The 20,390-nt window shown below is 43.5% G+C and overlaps 4 protein-coding genes and 4 non-coding genes across 8 annotated transcripts; 6 read left to right on the plus strand and 2 right to left on the minus strand.

The window, feature by feature from the left end:
- Nucleotides 1–216: 216 nt before the first annotated feature.
- LOC135494678 (integral membrane protein GPR180-like) lies at nucleotides 217–5,165 on the plus strand. Its single transcript, XM_064782877.1, has 9 exons — nucleotides 217–471; nucleotides 862–1,029; nucleotides 1,342–1,536; nucleotides 1,725–1,905; nucleotides 2,162–2,211; nucleotides 2,680–2,831; nucleotides 3,313–3,504; nucleotides 3,681–3,758; nucleotides 4,248–5,165. The coding sequence occupies exons 1-9, from the start codon at nucleotides 315–317 to the stop codon at nucleotides 4,434–4,436; spliced, it is 1,362 nt and encodes a 453-aa protein (XP_064638947.1). The 5' UTR covers nucleotides 217–314; the 3' UTR covers nucleotides 4,437–5,165.
- Nucleotides 5,166–6,010: 845 nt separating this feature from the next.
- LOC135494388 (creatine kinase M-type-like) lies at nucleotides 6,011–8,646 on the minus strand. The gene is made up of 7 exons (XM_064782308.1): nucleotides 8,428–8,646; nucleotides 8,100–8,237; nucleotides 7,839–7,931; nucleotides 7,335–7,556; nucleotides 6,758–7,102; nucleotides 6,365–6,490; nucleotides 6,011–6,112 (listed from the first exon to the last, which is right to left on the minus strand). The coding sequence occupies exons 1-7, from the start codon at nucleotides 8,644–8,646 to the stop codon at nucleotides 6,011–6,013; spliced, it is 1,245 nt and encodes a 414-aa protein (XP_064638378.1).
- Nucleotides 8,647–11,575: 2,929 nt separating this feature from the next.
- On the plus strand, nucleotides 11,576–12,787 carry LOC135494389 (leucine-rich repeat-containing G-protein coupled receptor 4-like). Its single transcript, XM_064782310.1, has one exon. The coding sequence runs from the start codon at nucleotides 11,576–11,578 to the stop codon at nucleotides 12,785–12,787; it is 1,212 nt and encodes a 403-aa protein (XP_064638380.1).
- An 841-nt stretch (nucleotides 12,788–13,628) lies between these two features.
- Trnaa-ugc (transfer RNA alanine (anticodon UGC)) lies at nucleotides 13,629–13,700 on the plus strand. The gene has a single exon. It is a non-coding gene; the product is annotated as a tRNA-Ala (tRNA).
- Nucleotides 13,701–14,414: 714 nt separating this feature from the next.
- On the plus strand, nucleotides 14,415–14,486 carry Trnaa-ugc (transfer RNA alanine (anticodon UGC)). Its single transcript has one exon. It is a non-coding gene; the product is annotated as a tRNA-Ala (tRNA).
- Nucleotides 14,487–15,217: 731 nt separating this feature from the next.
- Trnaa-ugc (transfer RNA alanine (anticodon UGC)) lies at nucleotides 15,218–15,289 on the plus strand. Its single transcript has one exon. It is a non-coding gene; the product is annotated as a tRNA-Ala (tRNA).
- Nucleotides 15,290–16,053: 764 nt separating this feature from the next.
- Nucleotides 16,054–16,125, plus strand: Trnaa-cgc (transfer RNA alanine (anticodon CGC)). The gene has a single exon. It is a non-coding gene; the product is annotated as a tRNA-Ala (tRNA).
- Nucleotides 16,126–16,452: 327 nt separating this feature from the next.
- On the minus strand, nucleotides 16,453–20,385 carry LOC135494985 (uncharacterized). The gene is made up of 5 exons (XM_064783366.1): nucleotides 20,257–20,385; nucleotides 17,953–18,094; nucleotides 17,752–17,848; nucleotides 17,357–17,465; nucleotides 16,453–17,033 (listed from the first exon to the last, which is right to left on the minus strand). The coding sequence occupies exons 1-5, from the start codon at nucleotides 20,324–20,326 to the stop codon at nucleotides 16,807–16,809; spliced, it is 645 nt and encodes a 214-aa protein (XP_064639436.1). The 5' UTR covers nucleotides 20,327–20,385; the 3' UTR covers nucleotides 16,453–16,806.
- Between the last annotated feature and the right edge of the window lie 5 nt (nucleotides 20,386–20,390).

Genomic DNA, 20,390 nt, shown 5'->3' on the forward strand with positions numbered 1-20,390 from the left:
CATTTTCGTTCCGGTATAAATATGTCCTTGCCCCTATCTTCTACTTTTATACCTACCTCACCTTTGCAGCATTTAATGCCAACTAAATCGTAATGATTAATAGCAAACTTCATATTTTTTACTCAACTAAGATAATTTCTTTCTAATGACTCGATTTTATTTTTTTATTTTGTAAATTTTATAAATGTCAACAGCTTTTTACGACAGCCACGTCGATATGGCTCTTTCCATTTTCCAGTTATTTTGCTCCTCAAAAACAGCTGTTTTCTAACATCTCAAATCGATTCAAAGATATCTAACTAATTGAAATCAAAATGTACATCTCCGTGCAACTATACACATCATTTATTCTGTTATCATGCCTTGCAATCTTTGAGAAAGCGTCTGCCAAAGTCGTTGTGGGTACCTTCAGCAGTTTTCAAGCAAAGCATGCTGTCGGTGAAGTGCTTGCAGATGAATTTTGTTTTTCAGGTGCGTTTGTCTTTATGATGTAATTCGTCTTTAGGCTCTTCCTACAGATTAAGATCTGTCGTTGTGTGTCGCTGTGGTTACCTGATACTGTCGTTGATAAGCACCTTTCTGAACTTGAGCAGACTTGTGGCGTGTCGTGGTGCCCCCCCCCCCCCCCCCCCCCGGGCTATTGTTGAACCTTCAGCTGCTTGGGGCACACCAGAGATCTCCGATTATCTAGAGTGTCATAGGGCATGTGATTGGATAGAGCCAGTCAAGCCGGTGTCAATAGATATTATTGCACTAGTTTAGAAGGTGGATGTTCAGGGGCAGGGCCAAAACAATCCCAGATACAGAGTCACTGAATATTCTTTGGAAAAAGATAATTCTATAAATTCACATGGTTTTCAGGTGATGGCTCATTGATCAAATATAAACTGGACATTGAACATGTCGAAGGAATCTCACATCAGTTGAAGCTCTACGCTTATGTCGCCCAGGAGTATATGACAAGGGATGAAGCACTGGTCTCCGACAATGGTAGCTGTCAGCAAATGCTGGGGAAAGCAAGCTTTTCTTGTAAGTTAACCGGAGCATTTTTCATTCAGCCCGCTTTATGGTATCATCTGGTTGCTGGACCATCAACAGCTGCCTTTCAATATTGCCTCCTCTCATTTTGAGCCTTGTTGGGGCTTCATACGGCACCACTTGAAGAGTTTTTAGAAGCTACTATCTCAATGCTTAGTTATCCTATCCCCTAAGTGTTTTTTTTCTTTTCGATGTTGCCTCCTGTAAGTAAGTTTGAGCCTTGTTTGGGCTTGGGCCAACACCACCAGGACCTATTTAGAAGCTGTGATCTCAATGCTAAGTTGAAATTTTTCCCCCTTCCAGTTCTACTATCAGCCGAAGGAAACCATTCCCTCCCAAGTCTTCCAGGATTCCGTAGGTGGACCCTTGTGCTAGCAGATCAGTACACATGTGAAGAAACCTTTCGAGAGAAGGACACCCTTATCGAATATGAAATTGAGTTGTTGAATCCTGATTCTCTAGGCATACCAGCCAATCATTTCAGCTGCGATGAATTCGGTAAGTGAGAGGAGTTTATGATAATGTGTTGGTTTGTTGAAAAGGAAATTGACCCAGAAGCACCCTTGAAGCACAAATAAAACGAAATCTTGCAACCAATGATGATGTAGATTCATGGCTTTGTTTCTCATTATTGAGACTTACTATGAAATTGCCAATTTGTAAATGTGTGTTCTCATTTCTTGCAGGTCTTCTGAAATTTTACCAACTTCTCAACCTTGCATTATTCGTGATCGGCTGCATCTTTGCTCCTCAGCTAGTTCAGACGCTATCAAAGAAAGGACCAATGCACCTTGTGCTGTGTCTCCTTACCAGCGCTGCCGGATCTCAAGTCATTAGCTCACTGTTCATGCTATTCCATCTATACAGGTTAGCTGAATTAGTATACAGGGCCTGGTTCTAAACGAGTCTGGTCACTAATGCTGGTGTTAACTTATCTTAGCATTAACTCCTCTAGTTAAGCCATAACGTACACTGTACAGATATAAGTCTGACAACTCCCCTCCAGTCCAAGTCGCCCTTCAGCTATTTCGTATTATTGAAAGATAGCCATACATTTAGTTTCTACAATATAGCTGAGTGAACAAATAAGGCCTAAGTTTAGAATTTTCACATTACTTTTCAGCTTTTCATCAAATGGTCAGGGGTCATCCTTCTTTGAAACATTATCAGAGTGTAAGTGTAATTGCAAGAATAAGTTATAAGAAGATTTGTTGACAGTTTGGCCTACCTCTTTAAATGGTCTTTTGTTGTTGCATCACCTGGTAGTATCCACTGACACAAGTGAAGATTAAGACCAGCTGCCGTACCATTTCACTTCATTGCGTCATGACATGTCCTGTCTCTTCTCCCCATGCCATGATTGGTTCGGCCACTTTGGCAGCTTCTTTGGGAATCTGTGTTCTTCCGATGCTTCTGTCCAAGCGAAGTTGTCTCACTTGTTCGTTACATGTTGGAATCATCTGCCCCGAGAATGCGGTGAAGGCAGCATCTGACAAAAGCATCAGGTCTTCTTTCTTCTGTCTGAGTTGTTGCCCAGGTTTCCGCGCTGTTCATCGTCGTGGAGATACCAACAGTATTGTCAATGAAAGTTCGCATTTTAGAAAGAGACTCTTAGGTAAAAATATCCTTGCTTCATTTCAGTACTAGATCTGGTGTCACAGTTCCTAATGCTACATATGTTAGTCAGCATATCTCTCGGCTGGACGTTGGCAGGACCTCAAAAGCCCTCTCATTTAGACATGCTAAAAACAAAGCCGGCTGTGCAGATAGTGGGTATTCTAGGCCTGTTACAGGTAAGTGATGTACATGTAGTCTTGCTTTGAAGCTGTCGGTCTCAGTCATTGAAATACGTGTGTACATGTACTATGAATGGATAAAGTATGTGACTGTTCAATGTGTGGCAGGAGATGCCCAGGCCACCAGCAAAAGTCCTTCCTGTCTTACACCCAATCACTGCTGGGAAGTGGAGACAGACTGCTGACGCTACACAAAATTGAGGACGTGGCCCAGGAAATGGTAAGCTGGAGGAAGCCTGTGGTTGCCTGCTGCACAGTTGGCCAATGATGCTTGCGATGGGTCGGGTAATGTTTCTTGCACCAAAGCGTTTACCCAAATTCCCTCCTATGTCCAGTTGTCTCTGTTAGGGAAAGAAAAGTTACAAAGCCCAACATTGAACATTAGACATTCTCAGATCTGAGGTCTTCGACGCAAACGGGTCCATCCCCAAACTTTTAAAACCTTCCTTTATTTCAACTTTGCTCTTTCTCTTTAAAGGGTGTATTATTCATCTGGGAGCAACTACGGGATATGGATCACCGACTCTTCCATCCGCCCAGCAACATGGCAGGGACAATATTACTCATGCTGCGAGTCCTACTGGCGGCCATGTTTTCGGGTAATCTCCTTTTCGTGATGCAGTTTGAGAGAAGTGCCTTGAAAAGAGAGTTTTATGCTAGGTTTGCCGAGGTGAGTTTCCTTCCATCATTGCTTAGTTTGGTGTATCAATGTTGTGCCATCTTTGGCCATGTTTGTTGTGTGAGGTCTGTGACAATAACCATTGAGTCATGGTGATTGATTTCATTTTGGATAGAATGTACTTTTCTTAATAGAGACAAAATAACACCCTGGTCTTACTTTTTCAGTGCTGTTTGTTATGGTTCATGTGTTATCCAGTATTCCTGTCATTATCATGGTTTGTAGGAGACTATTATTGTTACCAGGTAAGTTTCAGTTGTAATCATGATGTTTGAATGACATAACAGGGAAAAGTTTGAGTGGTTGTTAGGAATGCTTTGATCTTGTCTGGCATGCCCAGATATAAACATTTGGTGGGCAACCCTCTGATGGCCACTTGAGCTAAAGTTTGCTTTCTGTACTGGTAAAACATGGAAGAAAATGAGGAGCACTGGGCTAGTTGATGTTTCAGTCAATGTCTAAATGACACTGGACGCAAAAAAGGCCTACAATTCCACGGATATTTTATCAATATTTTACTTCAAGTGGCTTGTTCTTGTTCATGCTTTGTCCAATGAATGAAAAAGTAGATATTTTCCGATACTTCAGGCTTTGAATACACAACCAATACTTCAAGTTCGGTAACCATTCTTAATCATGTGGTCTTACTGCATGGGAAGGGGGAAGAGTCCATGGTCCCCTGGGGCGTTAACAGAAAAACTTGATAGCTAAGATGTCTCCTGTTTTATTTTCAGTTTTTGACCGTCACAGTGGTGCTATGTGAAGCTACTGCAGTTCTTCTGTTATATAAACTTTTCCTTTCGCGGAGTTTGTACTGGGAGGTGTCCGCATTGTCAAGCAGTTTACCGTTATACCGGATGGACCGTGGTGGCCGAGCGGACAAATCGAAACCGAAAAGTTTATCCATCAAAATCAGCTCCTGATGAATGGGAATAAGAAGAGGGTGTTTAGGTGATGTTTTTTTTACGAATTCTTCATATCTGTTTCCTGTGGAGTATCTGGTGACAAATATGTGGCTTATAGTAGCCTCGGCAGTTAATTAGTTGGTTTGTTAAGGAGTATTAAAGGACTGCACTGCTCTTCAGTACTGTAGACGCAGCGGGCTTTTAAAATGACCCAGATACAACTACATGAACTACTGTGGGCTGATGTATGTTTGGCGGGCCATTCCTGCCCATAAACCCATAATGGTCCATGGAGGTCACCATTTACAATCCATTGTGTAAGAATTCCTAAAGGTGCCAGATGTTGACAAGTTGAAAGTGCCCTTGCTATTGGTCAGTACATTGCACGTATCAAATATTCTAAAAAAGCTCTCAATACTGTTTCTTCTAGCAAGATGACTTTTACAGATAGTAGAATGTATGACAGAATGCACATGCCGTGATTATGGCCAGAGCGTACAGGATGCATATAGGGGGACGACCCCTAAATCGTACTTAAACATTAATTTAGGGTAATAATTGGTTTTGGGGATATGTTGGTACGTTTGTTTGCTGCAGAGAATAGTGAGCCTAACAGCTCAGGCTTCCAGTTTGTTTATTTGTTTATATGTAACTAATCATGTCACTCTGTTACAAGTTTTTTGTTGTACAGTGCAATTACCTTTAAAATCATAAAAGTTGAATTTTAGAATAAGACAATGTTTTCAATACGATTGTTTCGTGTATTCTTTCTAGCAGTGCAAAGGAAATGCTATCACAGGAGCTGCATGTACTAGTGGCTCGGAGTCGGACTATCACTCTCAGCTAGCGGTCAAGAGGTTCCTGGTTCGAACCCCCAGTTGGCGCCAAACGTTAGGCAGGTCTCTTTGTTCAACTTGCCTCACTCCACCCAGGTTTATGATGAATGCTGGTCAGAAGTGCTCAGGCTGTAGGGCTGCATGAGCAGCAGGTTTCTGGCTGGCTGGGGAATAGGTCAGTCAATGGGATATTCGAGCCGAAAGGGGCAAAAATGGAAAAGTCATGAACACACCGAGAATAATAACAAACATCCATGCATACTTTATTAAATAAAACTAAAATGGCTAGAAGATTCATAATAGAATCGTTAAAAATAGATAAAAATAACACAACAATACATTTTGTAACGAAATGAAAAACTTTCCAAGAGGTCTGTAGAGGGACCATCTAGCCTAACTGTAAATGTGACACGGATTCACTTCCGAATTGCTGTTTCTTTTAAAAGTGCATTTTATGCAGCAGAATATCACAGTTACTGGCAGTGTACTGTAAACTCGACCAGGTGCTGTCACGTCTATCTAGATGAAAACCCACTTCTCAATGTAACTACAAATTGTATGATACATGTGTAAACTGCAACAGCACCTGACTGAGTAGCAATAGACTTTATGAAATAGCGACAGAAAAAGTTCGTGCTATTCATATCACAGTCAATGAAGGCCTAAAAAGGCGAATAAATGATACATATATTTTAATAAGTTTTGAAAAGTTAAGAAAAATAAAGAGAAGGGTCTGCTCAGAATCTCGAAAAGAAACTACTTGGGGATCATGCCGTTGATAGATTTGCCCTTTTCAAGGACTTTCTCCATCTGGATGAGGAGGTCAATGCCATCGATGACTGACTGGACAAGTTGAACCTGGAAATAAAAAGAATTGTTCTCAACATCCAATTGGATTTGTTTGTCACAGGACCAACTGCCCCCACGCCGAACCAAATACAACCCTACTCAGAGTTTCCCGCAATGAGACATTTTGTTGTGGCAGCATCCAAGACTGTGCCCCATCTGACATACTCACCGACCCGTACAAAATGCTATATGCGCTATATTACTTTGGAATTAACCATACCATTTTATCCCATATATTATGATTGTCCCAGCATCGCTTACCTCGGACTTTCCAAGCCGATCATTGTTTGAGATATCAAAGGTGTCTCCAACAGCTGCAGTGTCTACCCCTCCTGTGCCACGCTTCTGCAAGTTCAAGGCGTCAAGGATGCTGTCGAATCGCTTATCCTTGAAACAGAGGATGGCATTCAGAAACTACGTACAAAAAGGTTTGTTTGATCGCAAATGATGTGAATCATCTAAGCTGATTTTGAGATCTTACTTGGCTGCCAGCTCTTATACCAGTTCCCAAGTTACTGGGGCTGAGTCTGAGCAAGTCATAGGTTGTAATCTTACCTGGCTCAAGTGGGGGATCTTGACATGAACACCAGCTCTAAGACCAGTTCCGAGGTTACTGGGGTAGAGTCTGAGCTAAGTCATAGGTTTTAATCTTACCTGACTCAAATGGGGGATCTTGACATGAACACCAGCTCTAAGACCAGTTCCCAAGTTGCTTGGGCAGGTCAGGATGTATCCAAGGTGTTCATTCCACATGAACTCCCAGCCAGCGGCCTTGATGTTCTGCTCAACAAGATTCAGGCCTTTGCAGAATCGTTCAAAGACAGCTCTCATGTTGCCGCCCTTCTCCATCGAGATGACGCGGGTGTGGTCCTCCTCGTTGATCCAGAGGAGGAAGTTCTTGCCTTCGTTGTGGAAGATACCTCGGCCGTCTGGCCAGTCGCGGGCCATGCCAGCACAGCACAAGAGTGGAGACACTGGCTTGTCAAACAGGAAATGATCCTGTGGAAGGAACGAAGTTTGGAAATGAGATAATATGTGAACGTCACCTACTGAAACACTTCATTTGGATGTCTTCTGATAAGGGACATAATAATATCTCTCTTCTGCAGTCAAATCTGTTCTCAATTTTCCCCTTGAAAGTTTATTTCAATTTTTCAAAGTAGAGTTTTATTAAAGACTGGAAAGGCTATAACTTAAATGAACGTTACTGTGTAAATGCTCGGGTACTCACAGCAATGAGTTGTTCTTGCTCTCCGTCAGTCATGTTATCCAGTGGGTAGTACTTCCCCTTGAACTCGTCAGGAAGCTTCTTCAGGGCATTGACTGTTACTCTCTCGACCTCGCGCCTCTCAGCCCGGGTGCATGCTGGCGGGAGGCTCAAGCCACGAATGGAACGTCCGGTACGAACACGACTGGAGAGGACATATTTGGAGTCAAATTCTCCACCCTTGATCTGAAGATAAAGTTATTTACAGTGAGCAACCTGCCTAAACTTGATGGATTCAAAACCAAAATAACGAAAGTTCACTTTTAATTATCTAGTTGAGGAATTCACTAGTTGTTCTACATAAAAAACATTTTCCAGAGACCACTGGAGGGCCCTCATGCCCTTACTACATTCAGACCTGACTGATCAGGATTGGCTCATGTCTTGGGCTCAACTCCTAGGACCAACAGGGACCGGACCTGGGTTCGAACTAATGGCTATTGGATTTTTACGCTCCACTCCTCTTACCTTGGTATGGTCCAAGTCTGTGGGATGCTTGTCGGTTGGCTTGTAGCCATTGTGCCGAGCTGCAATGATTGGGTCAAACAAATCCTTGAAGACCTAAAACGAAGAAGAATTGTTGGTTGTACCTGGTCCTTGATTGTTCCATTTGCCCAACATCTCTCCTAGTTTTTGTCACAGGGAGAATATATGGGTCCAATTTCAGTTTGTTCTTTGGTACCGATTTAGCATCCACCCCAGCTCGCCCTACTCAATACAGTTTCTCACCTCATATGACTCCTCATCACCAGCCACAGCTCCAACAGTGGAGATGAACGGATGTCCGGGGTTGTCCACTCCAGTTTGAATGCATCCGTCCAGAGTCCAGCCATTTGGGGTCGTCTTGGCACGGAGCTTGGCATAGATCTGAAAATCAAAGGTAGCAATGGGATACATGAAAATATCTTTGATCACTAGAGTCAAAGACAGTGGAGATTGTCATTGTTGGCCTTTTCTCTTTTTCAGAAGGGTCAGGGACTTACAGTACACTGCATCATTCAGGTACGTCTTGAATTGATTTTGAGTTGAAACTGATTGCAGATTGTGATTCACTTGCCTCAGGGGTTAAAAACTTTGCCATCAAGTTGTTGTGCTTGCTAAGATCTGGGAAGTTAGCACTAGCTGGGTACCTCAGATGGACATTAGTTGTACCCAAGCGAGCATGGACAGATAGTTGTTCTTTGTACATAAAGGTGGCGGCACCTATTGCAACAGTGCTCCCTCCAACAGCAAAGATTCTAACCAGCTTGCTGGCATTTCTGAAAGCTCCGAACATGGTTCTATTTGACAGGAAGATGGACTTTGAAAGGAGTGATTAGGACCTGGTTAAAGAAGAAGAAAGGAAAGAGTGAAAGACAGATCGAGAAGAAGAGAGAGTTAAAATGCCAAAGTAGAATTGAAATTGGAGTAATGTGGGTTACTGGAGGGGGAGAGGGGTCACTGAAACTGTGAGTGTGACTGACATGCCATGATGATAATGATAAATGATGATGATGCTGGAAGCATGGATTGGATACCTGGCCGGCCAGGATGGGCACTGGCCACTGTCAATCTGTATCTGTGACACTATATAGTCACTAGGCCTACCCCTATGGATTACGACAACTGGGCCGGCGCTACAGCCGGGCAGTGCAAGGCAACCAAGTACATGAACAGTGAAGCAGCGACAGCAGTTTTTTCATGGATTGTCATGCAATGCATGATCATGAACACACAGTCGCCACTCTGTTCATGCCGCAGGTTTTGCATCCCAACAATGATATATTTTCTCCACAAAAAATAGTGACATGCTGCTAGACTTTGCCACAGTCGACGAGATACCGATCTTCTCGAGCTCAGGCTCTCAGTCATTCATAATATTTTCATTTTACTCACTTGAAAATCGGAGAAGTTTGAGAGCGACTTCTCAACACGTTGTGATGGATCAAATGTTACGACGACAACAACATACCGCGCCTAGCAACCTTGACCTCACTTAGCAACACGTGGTCTTTTTGAATTAATGAGATAATAACAGCCCTTCTGAATAAAAGTGCCATTCTACTAATACAACTATTACTCCTAATACTTCTCATATTACATTGTAAAGACAAATTATTTACTTCAAGCCTTTTGTCCAAGCTTTGAAATACGGCTAAAATACCGACCAAAATTCATCATTTTAAAAACCCCGCGCACCAAACTTTCACCAACCTCTCTCACAAGAGCTACCGTCTGCGCTTGCCGTTGCCCTCACTTGTATCTCTGCCACCAACAGCGGCCATATTGGGACAGGAATCGAGCGCCCAGCAAACTCGCACAGTGACGAAATTTAAAATTAGAACGAAATCGGCGCCTCTAGTGTCAAGATCGGCCCAGTATCTCTGGCTAACATCTGATGACCCCGGGGACGACCACGCTTTGTTTATTCTGGAGAAGACTTCCAAAAATCCGGCCTGCAAGAGACAACTTGCCCGGATCGAGTGGCAATTATCAAAAGTGTTGTATTGATATAAGATCCGCAGTAATTGTTTGCGGGTATCAGACATCATCGGAACATTACCTACAGATAATGTCGTCTCAAAATGTTACACAATATCTATTGGTACTTTTGACGGTTGTTACATTATCTAGACGACAATCTCGGTTATACCACATTTGATGTAATTCAGAGTTTTCCCTCTGAGGGAACATGAATTTAGCAATACCGTTGGATCCTTTAGTGAAACCTTTACCCATTGTTGGCAGGACCCCGTTTCATCCAGATTGCTATTGTCCATCGGAGATGACAATTGAGAGTAGTGGCAGACGATAGCCCACTGTCACGTGACCAACATTAAAGAGCGTCCTTTCCTAATTTAGAAGCTAGGTGAATTTGGCAGGGCAACATTTCAAAACATTTGCACAGACAGCTAGGAAGACAGATTGTGACGAACGGAATATTACTATACGAAGGTGAGTAATTGATTAAATGATGTTTATGTCCGCTAAGAGTGTCCTCACAATGACTGGTTGTGACAATGACTGGTTGTGACAAGACCACCACAGCTTATTCACTGGGCGTTAGTCTTCAAAGATTGTCTTTATCACATTAGTGAGGTCCGCATCCTTATAGTGATGGGGCAATAACGCATTTCTCCCCCGCCGATATTGAATACGCGCAGTAATTCTCGCATACTCTAGTACACTGTACGATGTCGTCTTTTTCGTTACGAAATGAAAACGTATCTCATTGTCTCTTTGCACCTAAAACGGGACTTGCAGGAATAGTTGATTAATCAATTCGCCCCTTATTATCATTTTACCCCCTAAATGTCTTGAAGGTGTGACATCCATTGAATTCACGTCGCAACCATGCACACGGAAATAGATTGAGAGGGAAGGCTGGACTATTTTGAGGTGTTTACGTGCTGAGCCCCGGTCAACTTGACCAATTACATGACGCCATTAAAGCAGATTAGCTCCTGGGAGTAAACATTATATGATGGAAAGCGTCTGATGGTCCTGTCACAACATGCCGATATCAGGATGCCGTTGCGCGACCGTTATTGACAATGCTACCATCTATTTAATGAATCACTTAATTGTCGCACTCGAGTTGAGGAGTCATCGAAGGGTCATCTTGGATTCAAGCGAAAACGCCACCAAATACTGCAAACTCGTCTGTGTCTCGTCCTTCAGCCTTGACCCGGAGTGGCGAATAAATGGTCCACCATTCTGAACCATGGAGAGGTACTCCGTCCGTAACCTCCGTCTGCGGAGTCCGGGTCGGGTTGGATATAATGTGTGGTGTGGTGTACGCGTCATCTTATCGCTCACATCTACCTGTCTTTAGTTGTACGAATCAAGCAGTTCCAGACCTCCATATGCATGGACGACACAGAGCCGTGTTTGCTGTGCAGATTTTATCTGATGGCGTGTCTCATTAACCACTATCATTATCATGGTGTTGTAACATTTCGCATAACATGTTACAATCATTCCATTATCGTCGAAGACAGATGGAGAGATTTTTTCCTTTTTCCTTCCCATGGCAATTGAACAATATATCACAATTGCATAGTACAGTGGGGAATCGTTTATCCGTAATATGCCATCGCGCAACAGACGCGACATACGACCGGACCCTCGCTGACCAGCCTCCGCCAAGTTCGTGTCCGTTAACGCCTTTTGTCGCTGCGATTTCTTTGATATTGAACTGATTTCCTAATATTTTTCAGGCCAACATGACATCACGACCAGTCGCCTACCTCTTTTTTATTGCGACCATCTTGCACGGGGGTCACACATTCTGTCCCGACGGCTTCCCATGCACGTGCGAATCGAGAGGAGACATGTTTCGGGCAATCAACTGCATCGGAAGAGGACTCACAACAATGCCGGATTTTTCGGAAGTGGACCGAAACGCCTCGATTCAAAGTATCAACTTAATGGACAACAAACTCACGCGAATTCCGAATAGTACGTTTGATGACCTGAGCGTTTTCTCCGTCATTATGGACAACAACCCAATCGAGGACATATCGCCTTTCGCTTTCAAAGGAGTCAAGGACCTGGCTACTTTATCCTTGAGTAACTGCACGTTGACATCGTGCCCCGTCCTAAAATCGGCAGACATGACAAATCTCACCAGTCTCACGCTATCGGCGAATAAAATAACGACGATCGCGGACGACGTCTTTGCCGATCCGCCTCCACTAAAGTTGCTGTCGCTGCGGGGGAACCAATTGAAGCTTGGTAACCTCTCGGAAAACACGTTTGCGAGGCTCGGATCCACTTTGGAGAGAATAGATCTTTCTGGTGCGGGCCTGGCGGAGATCCCACAGAAACTTTTCGCGCCATTGCAGAAACTCCGCGTGATTAAATTACAGGACAACATGCTGGGATCCGTCGACGCACTCGCCGCCGCAAAGTACTCCGGCGAAAAAATTTTGAAAAAAAGTTCATACAATTTCAAGAACAACCAACTCAACTCCATCTCCCCGAAAGTGTTTTTGAACCGACCGACGCCGACTACGATTGACGTGTCCAACAACAATCTCACCACCTTGGACTTCTTAGCTGATTATTGTTTCTTTGAAGGGGCCGAAGTTGTCGCCTACGGGAATCCGATAAACTGCGATTGCGCGCTCTACAACGTCCTCAAGGCGCAGACCCTGGCGGTCCTTGGCGAATGCGCCTCTCCTGCTGAATACAAATCCGCAAAACTACCCCCAGTTTACGCGGAGGGTTTCTTCCTACAGGCGGCCATGGCGACATGCAAAGGAGCAGACGAAGAGTTTCGTCGCTATGATTGTACTTGCAATACCTGGCGGAATTTCACAACATTTCAAGAGGAGCGTGGAAAGTGTGTTACCATGGGATCAGGAATTGTGAAGCCGAGTTGGGCGTTCTTGGTCAATATCAGTGTCATCTTTGCAATGGTACTTATGAAATAACCTTGTACTTGATCCTCTCGCTCATCATATGAGCAGCGCCATCTTCAGGGCATTCTTCGAGTTAATTGACAACACCTGCAATGATCGTCGAATTTCTCCTGGAACAGCTTAGACATGAGAGCATTGTTATGAAACAAACTACTGGTGTAAACTTCAATTTCCTTGAGTTGAAACTGTGACAATGATCACGAATGCGACAAACGGATTACTGTGGAGTGTTTTTCCCTTGGCCAACTCAAAAGTTGGGACATTTATTTGTCCATAGTTATCAATGTTTGGTATTAGTTAGGACTTCAGATAACTTTTTTCTCCAACTTCATTTGCCAATGCTGAGTGTAAAGGCATGGTACTGTATGTCATCCTGGAATAACAGGGTCAGTTACTTGCTCCTCCCCTCGCTCACATCACATAAACACAGTAAGCGCCGAGTGAAAGACCCCCAAGCTAATGATGTCTAATGGAGAAAATACGGTATAAACATTTCCACTAAAACCCTTTATCGCCAGCCTTACGTTTTTTCGATTTTACAGTTTACATTTATGTCTCGGTATGAAAAAGATATACATGTACATGTACGTCATGTATGTGCATGTATTTGCGCTGTGTTATCCCCACCTTCTGGTTGTGACTTTATCTTCTATATCCGTCCACCACTGTTATCCCCACCTTCTGGTTGTGACTTTGTCTTCTATATCCGTCCACCACTGATGGACGACGCATCTTTATTGATTATAGTGGAGACAAAGACAAGCCCTCATCTGCATCAGCACGAATGAAAGGCCTATTGATTGGAGACTCAAATGATTTTTAGGCTTATGACACTTCAACTTGTGACATGAAAGGGGATGTAGCTCAGTGGTAGAGCGCTCGCTTTGCATGTGAGAGGCCCCGGGTTCGATCCCCGGCATCTCCATCAGTACTTTTCTTTTTTCTGCCGACAGATATTGACGTGAATGGCCGAAGCGGGACTTACAGTTGAAACTGTGACAATGATCACTAATGCGACAAACGGATTACTGTGAAGTGTTTTCCGTCGGCCAACTCAAAAGTTGGGACATTTGTCCATAGTTATCAATGTTTGGTATTAGTTAGGACTTCAGATAACTTTTTTCTCCAACTTCATTTGCCAATGCTGATTGTAAAGGCATGGTACTGTATAGGGTCAGTTACTTGCTCCTCCCCTCGCACACATCACACAAACACAGTAAGCGCCGAGTGAAAGGCCCCCAAGCTAATGATGTCTAATGGAGAAAATACGGTATAAACATTTCCACTAAAACCCTTTATTTTCGCCAGCCTTACGTTATTTCGATTTTACAGTTTACATTTATGTCTCGGTATGAAAAAGATATACATGTACGTCATGTATGTGCATGTATTTGCGCTGTGTTATCCCCACCTTCTGGTTGTGACTTTGTCTTCTATATCCGTCCACCACTGTGTTATCCCCACCTTCTGGTTGTGACTTTGTCTTCTATATCCGTCCACCACTGATGGACGACGCATCTTTATTGATTATAGTGGAGACAAAGACAAGCCCTCATCTGCGTCAGCACGAATGAAAGGCCTATTGATTGGAGACTCAAATGATGTTTAGGCTTATGACACTTCAGCTTGTGACATGAGAGGGGATGTAGCTCAGTGGTAGAGCGCTCGCTTTGCATGTGAGAGGCCCCGGGTTCGATCCCCGGCATCTCCATCAGTACTTTTCCTTTTTCTGCCGACAGATATTGACGTGAATGGCCGAAGCGGGACTTACAGTTGAAACTGTGACAATGATCACTAATGCGACAAACGGATAACTGTGGAATGTTTTTCCGTTGGCCAACTCAAAAGTTGGGACATTTGTCCATAGTTATCAATGTTTGGTATTAGTTAGGACTTCAGATAATTTTGTTCTCCAACTTCATTTGCCAATGCTGAGTGTAAAGGCATGGTACTGTATGTCATCCTGGAATAACAGGGCCAGTTACTTGCTCCTCCCCTCGCACACATCACATAAACACAGTAAGCGCCGAGTGAAAGGCCCCCAAGCTAATGATGTCTAATGGAGAAAATACGGTATAAACATTTCCAGTAAAACCCTTTATTTTCGCCAGCCTTACGTTTTTTCGATTTTACAGTTTACATTTATGTCTCGGTATGAAAAAGATATACATGTACGTCATGTATGTGCATGTATTTGCGCTGTGTTATCCCCACCTTCTGGTTGTGACTTTGTCTTCTATATCCGTCCACCACTGTGTTATCCCCACCTTCTGGTTGTGACTTTGTCTTCTATATCCGTCCACCACTGATGGACGACGCATCTTTATTGATTATAGTGGAGACAAAGACAAGCCCTCATCTGCGTCAGCACGAATGAAAGGCCTATTGATTGGAGACTCAAATGATCTTTAGGCTTATGACACTTCAACTTGTGACATGAGAGGGGATGTAGCTCAGTGGTAGAGCGCTCGCTTTGCATGTGAGAGGCCCCGGGTTCGATCCCCGGCATCTCCATCAGTACTTTTCCTTTTTCTGCCGACAGATATTGACGTGAATGGCCGAAGCGGGACTTACCTTTATGTACCTTTTTTATCCAATTAGTCGGCCATATCCATTTTGTAAACGCCTGCGGCTAAAGCTACCATCCTTATGGAAGACAGGCTTCCCCGGACAAACTGGAAAAGTACACCAAATTGATTTAACAGTTCCTCTTAAAAGATAAGGCTATGTTGAAGTCGCTCCAGTCTGTCTTAGAGGTCTCCTGAACCTTGGGTTTGTGCAACGTGAACAGAATCAGACTCCGAAAGCAGTCAATTCGACATCCTATTCATTCTTCCTACGTCACGTGGGAGAGACAAGGCCGACCCACTGCGTCCGGAGTGTATAGCATTCATAAGAAAACGGATGCCAACGTGTATAAATGCAGGCCGTCATACTCATTGGTGATAGCTTAATCGGGCTATGATCGGTCGATTGAGGATCATTCCCTGATAGTTCGCGATGGATGACTGCACGGACCGAAATACTAATTTGATAGTTTAGTTGGGTCCGTGATAAAGGCCTCTAACACAACAAAAGAAACAGCGCGGGTTTTCGCAGTGTGTGATGGGTAAATACGATAAGCATGGCCAACGCTCGTGTCGTCGTCATTTCCTCTTGAGGATAAGCGTGTAACTTTGGCACGAACCGATCCACGGCGATACTATTGTCGGAGGGCTTCATGTATACTCCATTCGACAGTCAATTAAATGTCGCACGCTTCTTAAAAGGGTATGAATGGGGATGTAGCTCAGTGGTAGAGCGCTCGCTTCGCATGTGAGAGGCCCCGGGTTCAAACCCCGGCATCTCCATCTCTTTTTTGGGTAACTTTTCGTCTGAGCTGAACCTCTTTTCGACCCTTGTTTTCGACCGGAAAAACGCCAACTCAAAACTACACCCTCAGAATCCGTACCACATCGAGTGCATTTCTTGGGTTCGGCTTGTTCTGAGCTTTTCTTTTTTTCTCTTTGGTCAGGTCTATTAGGAAACAGACGAAGTAAAATAGGGCATCACCATAGATTTAGAGTAAAATGAGCCTGATGTATAAATCCGAGAGCTCAGAAAAATTCTGTTAATTACAATACACAATGCGCCAGCACCTTCATGGACCATGAATTCACGGAAACAATATAAATCAATGATAGAAATGGAAAGTTTATTGTTGTTCTGAAAACGCTAATGTGTCAAACCATACATAGAAAAATGATTTGTGACATATCGCTCAAAGGTACCGTGCCGGTAGATTATTGAATCGTAAACAAAACAAGCTATTATAGGACCAATACAAAATTATGTGCAAAAAGAAATTCTAGACATCTCTAATGTTTTGGAACAATGGAGTTTACAATGAAGATTTCCATTCTAAATACAAGTCTGTATAACTGACCGTATGCCGATCCACCATCATGGCTCTTGATGTCGGCGATGAAAGGAGTCGGACTGATATTCACCGCCGATAAGTCGGCATGAACTGACCGTGGTTTGTAACATTACTATAATACATTCGTATATTTCAGTCTATAATATGTCTTTGTCCCCAGAGAACTCCCATCGTTGTGTCTCCTCAATTCGCAGTTCGAACTCACGACTCTGTACGCCTCGCAGGCGTCATTCGCGGCACATCTGCGCGTGCAGTCCAGCAAACTGTATGTAGCTCCTGGGCCCTCAACCAGTCCCCCTAATTTGCTATCTGTTAATTGTTCGAAAGTTCTCGCAGAGTCTGCAAATAAATCAAGAGGATCTCCGTGACCAGCAATAATAATATGTGGGCGTCCCGCGGTTTTAACATGTTCACTCGCCCTCTCAACTGATCGAGCCTCTTATCTGTAATGTATTTCCATGTGCATCTTTCTTACTGATATACTCCATATTGAACTTCCAGCGGTATTGCCTTCGTAGCCTCCACCCATATTGACGCGCGTTGTCTGGAAGCTTATGTCAATACATTGAGGGTCGAGATGGGTATCCGGCGCATGTCTGCTTCGGGAATGTCTTTCTGGGAGGCGAGACTCTTTGAATGGGCGGGCTCGTTCGATAACTTACCATTTGTCTCTGCTGTAAACGATTTGACTCCTCTGTCCATTCTCAATGAAGTGGAGGATGTCTTCATGTCCAACAGAATGTAGTCAACGGTGGCAGTCTTCACCTCCAACTGAGAAAGAAATGAGATAAGGTCAAGACACACAATTTTGTATTTGAAAGATTCTTGTCAAGACAAGTCTACAGACTGAAGAAACCAGTTAAAGGGGGATGGGGGTGGGGGTGGGGGTGGGGGTGGGGGGGGGGGGGGGGGGTGGGGGTCCCGTGAAACACTTATGACACGGGGAGCTTCTTATGTGCAACTACTGCATGAGAGCTTCTGAGTCGCCATCAATGGATGACCGTCGGATTAGAGAAGGTATATATTGCATATGTTCATTAATACTATGATGTATTACCTTGATAAGATCAGCCCCGTCGGTACCATCCGTCCTGATAGTGAAAGACTTCACCCGACCGATGGCACTGGCGCAAGTCAGTAATGTTGTAAGTACGCTGTGAATAAAGGTCAAGTTGATGAAAAAATAGACATTATATATTTTCAATAACAAAAAAGCCAATTTCTTGGTTTCGGAATTAAATGGGATGATCATACTTACAATCCTCCACTAGGAATCGGCCTGTTGTTCAGCAACCCCCATCCGCAGTCCGCGCGGCTTCCTTTCATCAAACCGTATACCTGGTTTGTTGTTCCCGTGTTGGGAGCTGCGTAAAATGTCAATATCACTGTCCATTGTTCACCTGAAGTTCGCAAAATCAAATTATTAGATTGTCAACTTGTCAACACGTGTAAACCACCAGACTTTCTATGACATTACGAGAACATCTGGCAAATTACAATAGCATCCCGCGAAGTTACTATTTATAGCTCACAAGGTCATTTGCATAAGATATTGATGGCGTTTTAGTCACGTGACAGTCGGACATCGACACTTATTTCTACGCATTTGAGCTTATTTCAAAGTCAATTATCTTTGACCCTGCATTGTTTTAAGCATGAATGATACCATAGAGTCAGAGAGAGAAATATTCAGAACAATTATGTAGTATTTCCAACACTCGGACATGTGCCAGATTGAATCTAACTGCCCTAGTTAGAAAGCTTGAATCCATTACGAAACCGCATGTTTGTCCGACATTGCCTGTAATTCAGCGATGGGGAAATATAGGGCAGCAGCTGCAGTGACGTCATCTTCGCGGAATGCTATTCCCAGCATCCTGGGGTTCAGGACTTATCGAGCTTACGTAATGTGTGCAAGGGGAGGACCATACGACTGACCCTAGTATATTCGAGGATGCATGTACAGGGGCAGAATCGGGTCATGAAGCCATTTACTTCTGTTCTCTTCTTTTCAAAGAGTCTGCCGCGAGAACGAAGGGGCACCCTGTAAAAAGTGGCGAATTACTCCACCCGGGTGAATAAATTGGTGCCCGCCAGAAACGCTCAGATTTTACCGGAGGCACTCGGAGCGGGATGTTGGGTTGAACCTGACTGCTAAATCATTGTCCGGTATGGGAATAAAATTGGTTGTCATGACGATGTTGAGGTCCCGATAGCCATGCATCGATTAAACAACAAGTGCAACTATAGCACAACATTGCCAAACAATATTTAAATATTTAAAATGTACTCGTTCTGTGCAATTAATCTGCATGATGACGGAATCATTGTTGTTTCTGCCAATATCCATTAAAATAATCCAGTTGGATTAAAATGGCACAATAGGCACGCCAAACCTGTCAAACCATGAACTTTTCGTTGCACGTTATGCGAGATAAATTCAATGTTTGCGGTGTCTAAACATGTTCACCGAAGAGGGACTCAACCACTCTCTTGATTACATTAGAGAGAGTGGCCCGTAACTGGCCAATAGTGGTTACACACTATACTAGCCACCTTGCAGCGAGAGCTTATACACCATCAGACTTTTCCGTGATTTGGTTTATTCAGGCTAAACAGTGATTGCATGCTTTTATGTTACTCCGCAATCACGTTTTTGTGTGACTTCTAACAATCACACTTTTATGTGATATAAGCAATCAGGATAATGTGTGATAATGGAACGATCACGTATTTTTCGTGTTGGCCCCGACTGCCGTTCGTAATTACTTGTGTGGGGAATAAAAGGCACCACCTTCACATGTATTTTGATCATGACACCTGAGGGTATGACGAATAAAAGGCGCCATGCTTTACATTCTGACACATGTGCATTGGTCAGTAATGGCGAATGAAAGGAACACTCGTTACATTCTGACACATGTGGGTAAGAACAGTGAAAGACACGGGCCTGGATGGGAAATAAAATGAAAGACAACATTGTCACATTCCAACTGTGTGGGTACAATCGGAGTCAAACTTGAGGCAGGCAGCCGAATTCGTCATGGTCGCATGATCATGATTTGAATTCATGCTGTCGTCAAATGATGAATATTATTATGCGGTGGTTTCAGGATGAGGTGTCCTTAGAGTGTGTCAAGGTGTTTTGAATGCCTTTTTGGCGTGGGTGCCTCCGGAATGTGCTGTTCTCCCTCTGAAAGGTCGTGTATGGATGTTTCCCGGCTCGACGCCAACAAAAAAATCATATCAAGTTGCTATAAATATTCATCCACTTCTCACCAGGCCCTGGTTGTTCATAACAACTTTAGTCACAAACATAGTATTATCTCCGCCAGCGTTAGAGACAACACTTGTTTTGAACGACCGGACATTAGCAAGCGGAAGAATGAACTTCTTGACCCGTATTTCATATTTTGCTAATCGCTCAACTTACATATTTTGATACAACGGTCTCTCAGGCGAAAAAGCGAAGGGAAAGTTATAAAAAACGAAATTACAAAATCATACAAAAAGTCAAATTAAAAGTTATGATCTGATTGACTTCTGACTGAATCTCTCTTACCTTTGATCCTATCCACCACAAGGCACAAAACAAGTATGGTTATTCCGAGACAGAACATTTTTCGCGCCATTATCCCCTATTTTTCAATCATGATAACGATCGGACCTCGCTCTTCATGTCGCCTGCTCTACCAA

Source organism: Lineus longissimus, chromosome 10, assembly GCF_910592395.1.
Source record: "Lineus longissimus chromosome 10, tnLinLong1.2, whole genome shotgun sequence".
In the NCBI taxonomy this organism is placed as follows: domain Eukaryota; kingdom Metazoa; phylum Nemertea; class Pilidiophora; order Heteronemertea; family Lineidae; genus Lineus; species Lineus longissimus.

Excerpts from the sequence above, each read along its gene's own strand:
- LOC135494985 (XM_064783366.1), bottom strand. The coding sequence starts at position 20,326 with ATGGCGCGAAAAATGTTCTGTCTCGGAATAACCATACTTGTTTTGTGC. Across the intron at positions 18,095-20,256 it reads TGTGGTGGATAGGATCAAAG|GTGAACAATGGACAGTGATA; the intron begins GTAAGAGAGATT and ends TGCGAACTTCAG. Across the intron at positions 17,849-17,952 it reads CCGATTCCTAGTGGAGGATT|CGTACTTACAACATTACTGA; the intron begins GTAAGTATGATC and ends CTTTATTCACAG.
- LOC135494678 (XM_064782877.1), top strand. The coding sequence starts at position 315 with ATGTACATCTCCGTGCAACTATACACATCATTTATTCTGTTATCATGC. Across the intron at positions 472-861 it reads AGATGAATTTTGTTTTTCAG|GTGATGGCTCATTGATCAAA; the intron begins GTGCGTTTGTCT and ends CATGGTTTTCAG. Across the intron at positions 3,759-4,247 it reads GAGACTATTATTGTTACCAG|TTTTTGACCGTCACAGTGGT; the intron begins GTAAGTTTCAGT and ends TTTTATTTTCAG.
- LOC135494388 (XM_064782308.1), bottom strand. The coding sequence starts at position 8,646 with ATGTTCGGAGCTTTCAGAAATGCCAGCAAGCTGGTTAGAATCTTTGCT. Across the intron at positions 7,557-7,838 it reads CAGACTTGGACCATACCAAG|ATCAAGGGTGGAGAATTTGA; the intron begins GTAAGAGGAGTG and ends CTTTATCTTCAG. Across the intron at positions 6,113-6,364 it reads ATCGGCTTGGAAAGTCCGAG|GTTCAACTTGTCCAGTCAGT; the intron begins GTAAGCGATGCT and ends TTTTATTTCCAG.
- LOC135494389 (XM_064782310.1), top strand. The coding sequence starts at position 11,576 with ATGACATCACGACCAGTCGCCTACCTCTTTTTTATTGCGACCATCTTG.